Raw genomic sequence first — 3,446 nt, forward strand, 5'->3', positions numbered from 1 at the left:
AGGTTTTTACGATCCACTTTCAGCTGCTAGGATCGCACGAGTAAGAAGTACGATAAAAACGTGTTCACATTTCGAATCTCGGGTAGTAGCTGGTCAAGTAATTCATATTTACTTTTGACCCGATCCAGATCCAAAATTCTTTCTTTATTTTAAATTATAACTTTTTTATAAAAAAAAAAATTATTCGATTCATGTCATATTGAAATTTTAATTAAAATAATTTAAACTAAAAAAAAAGTTAGATTACAAGTTTTGTTTATTAAATTATTAAAATTTAAAATTTTAAAAACATGTACAATAAATTCTTTATAAATTTTAAATACTCAGTTGAATTTCATAATTTTGTATTATAAATCTAAAAAGAATTTCATAATTTAAAATTATGTTAATTTTGTGTTTAAAAAAATTATAAATTTTTTTATACACAAAGTTAAAAAAAATTTAAAATTATTACTCATTTTAAAGTTGGGTTAATTAAAAAATTAAAATAGATTTTTTAAGTAGTTAAAAATTATTTTATGTATTAATATAAATTTTTAATTTTAATTTTAATTTTATATTCCGTACATAAATAAATATTTAAAAAAAAAATTGAGAGTTAAATTTATAGGTGTGATTCGAAGAGATTACAAACAACAGTCACTTTCTGTCTGATTTCAAGTTTTTAGAGAGAGAAGAAAAAATCCAACAAGCAAACCGCCGCAGAAGCATCGGACATGGAGAAGAAGAAGGAAGAGATTATGAACTCCGGCGGCGGCAGCGGCGGCGTAGGCGGCGGCGGTGGTGGGTATTTGCCATTTTCCGACAGTATGACAGGCGGCAGTTTATTTGATTTTTGTGATGGTGAAAAATTGTCTGTTGGGTTCATGGAGCTGCTTGGTGTTAAAAATGGTGAATTTAAGGATTATTGTTCGGAGGTTGTGAACCCTCCGGACACCCCTAATTCCTCCTCCATCTCCTCCCCCTCTACCGACGCTGCCGATCACGACGCCGACGGTGAAAATCCTCAACAACGACATAAGCCATGTAATAATCCTTTGAAGGTGAAGAGGAGGAAGCAAAAGAGAGAGAAGGGACAAAGATTTGCTTTCATGACGAAGAGTGAGGTCGATCATCTCGAAGATGGGTATCGTTGGAGGAAGTACGGCCAAAAAGCTGTCAAAAACAGCCCTTTTCCTAGGTATCTATTTTACTCGCCTCGATTCATTGTGTTAATTGTGAGATTACACGTCAATTGTGGAGGAGAACGAACCATTCCTTCTTTATAAGGGTGTGAAAAACTCTTCCTAAAAACTTTGAGGGTAAGCTCGAAACGGAAAGTCCAAATAGGACAATATGTGCTAGTGGTGGGGTTGGGCTGTTACAAATAGTTTCAGAGCTAGACACCGAGTGGATGTGCCAACGAGAAGACTGAGTCTCGAAAGCGGTGGACACGAGGCGGTGTGCCAGCAAGGACGCTGGGCCCCGAGGGGTGGATTGTGTGATCCCACATCGATGAGAGAGGAGAACGAAACATTTTTTATAAAGGGTGTGGATACTTTTCCCTACTAGACGAGTTTTAAAAATCTTGAGGAAACCCGAAATAGAAGGATGGACACGAGGCGGTGTGTCAGTAAGGACACTGGCCCGAAGGGGGTGGATTGTGAGATCACACATTATTGGGGAGGAGAACGAAATTTTCTTTATAAGGGTGTGGAAACCTCTCCCTAGTAGACGTATTTTAAAAATCTTGAGAGGAAACCTGAAATGAAAGGGTGGATATGAGGCGGTGTGCTAATAAGGACGCTGGGCCTTGAAGCGGGTGGATTGTGAGATCCCACATTGATGGAGAGGAGAACGAAACATCTTTATAATTGTGTGGAAACTTCTCGAACAATATGTATTAGCTATGGGCTTACGTTGTTACTTTAATAATAATAATTTTCTGGTGCTCTTTCTTTTTAGGAGCTATTATCGATGCACCAATGCATCTTGTAACGTAAAGAAGAGAGTTGAACGATCTTTTGTTGATCCAACCGTCGTGGTCACCACGTACGAAGGCCAACACACTCACCCAAGTCCGATTCTCACTCGGTCCGCCTTAGCGATCGCCACTCCACCTCCGCCCTCCATGTTGGGAGGAGGGTGTGTCGGTGTTGCACCCATACCATGGCTCAAAGCTAGCAACGACACTCATGGTTAGTTCGCTTCCTTCTATGATCTTGATTCACGAAATTCAAAATAATTTCTAATACTTTCATTATTTCAAACATTTCAGCAATATCTCATCAATACATACAAAACTCGACCTTCTACCCTCCCCAACATTCAACCGTCGATTACAACCGCAGCCTCATCGGAGCAGCGAACATGGCCGGATTGCTTCAGGACAAAAGATTGTGCAACCCAAATCCTGCTTTTCTTGCCGACCATGGGCTGCTTCAAGATGTTGTTCCTCCTCATATGCTGAAACAGGAGTAAAAAAAAATAAACTTTACAATAAGTTTAGACATATATATTATATATATATAAATATATATTAGACAGTTTAAAAATACAGATTTTAGTTTTATTTTTATTAGCCCACAACTGACCATTAATGATAATGAAGTTAAATTTTAGTTAAATTTGATCGATACGCTCGAAGAAAGTTCGAATTTTTATTGATAAAACTTCAAAAATAGTTTGATCTCGATCTTTATAGAAACCCCATTAGGGTTTTCTTCTACAAATCATGATTGAACTGTGTTATTAATCGTACGGTTCTTTTTTTCTTAGATTAACAACACGGAGAGGTAAATATGTATCTGTCATTTTGATGTATGTTTTAATGATGTCTTGTTGGAGTAAAAGTTTAAATTTTTAACTTTTTGTTCACGGGTATGTATATCTACTTCTTGTAACACGCTAAAGTTTAAATATGCGTTAGAAATCTAAGAAAGAAATGATTTTTTTTTTTTGAAAAATATGAAAAGGGGTTGGGAATTAATGGATAATGAATACATCAAATGGATTGATATAGGGTTGTCAATATTAATGCCTTAGTTTACAAGCATTGCAACATCCTGTTTTTTTGTGGGTTTGGTTCATTGAATGATGGGGACATGAGAATATGCAACAATAATGGAGTTTCACACGGGTTTGGATCAACGTCAACCGTCGATATTTAAACAGGGTATGATCGAGCTCGTAAAATGGTTTACTATAAACTTTGTTTGTATTTGGACTTTGTTAGGACTTGAGGGTTTATAGGTCGGGTGTGAGAGAGCGGGTGTATAGAGAATGACACGAACATCTAGCTTTTTTGTCTTCTCTATTATCGTTTGGTTCCCGAAAGGTGAAGAGGTCGAGATTAGGTACATTTCCATGCATGAAATGGGAATATTCTTTTTACTTTTATTTGTTGCACTGCAAATCAATAATCCATAAAATTAGCCTGAAATGGAGGGGCCGAAAGAAAGTTCAAA

The 3,446-nt window shown here is 36.5% G+C and overlaps 1 protein-coding gene across 1 annotated transcript; it reads left to right on the plus strand.

Moving 5' to 3' along the window:
- Positions 1–612: 612 nt before the first annotated feature.
- Positions 613–2,606, plus strand: WRKY23 (WRKY DNA-binding protein 23). Its single transcript, XM_023669740.2, has 3 exons — positions 613–1,180; positions 1,945–2,177; positions 2,258–2,606. The coding sequence occupies exons 1-3, from the start codon at positions 717–719 to the stop codon at positions 2,458–2,460; spliced, it is 900 nt and encodes a 299-aa protein (XP_023525508.2). The 5' UTR covers positions 613–716; the 3' UTR covers positions 2,461–2,606.
- Positions 2,607–3,446: the final 840 nt, after the last annotated feature.

Source organism: Cucurbita pepo, chromosome 2, assembly GCF_057944985.1.
Source record: "Cucurbita pepo subsp. pepo isolate OVF chromosome 2, ASM5794498v1, whole genome shotgun sequence".
Lineage (NCBI taxonomy): Eukaryota > Viridiplantae > Streptophyta > Magnoliopsida > Cucurbitales > Cucurbitaceae > Cucurbita > Cucurbita pepo.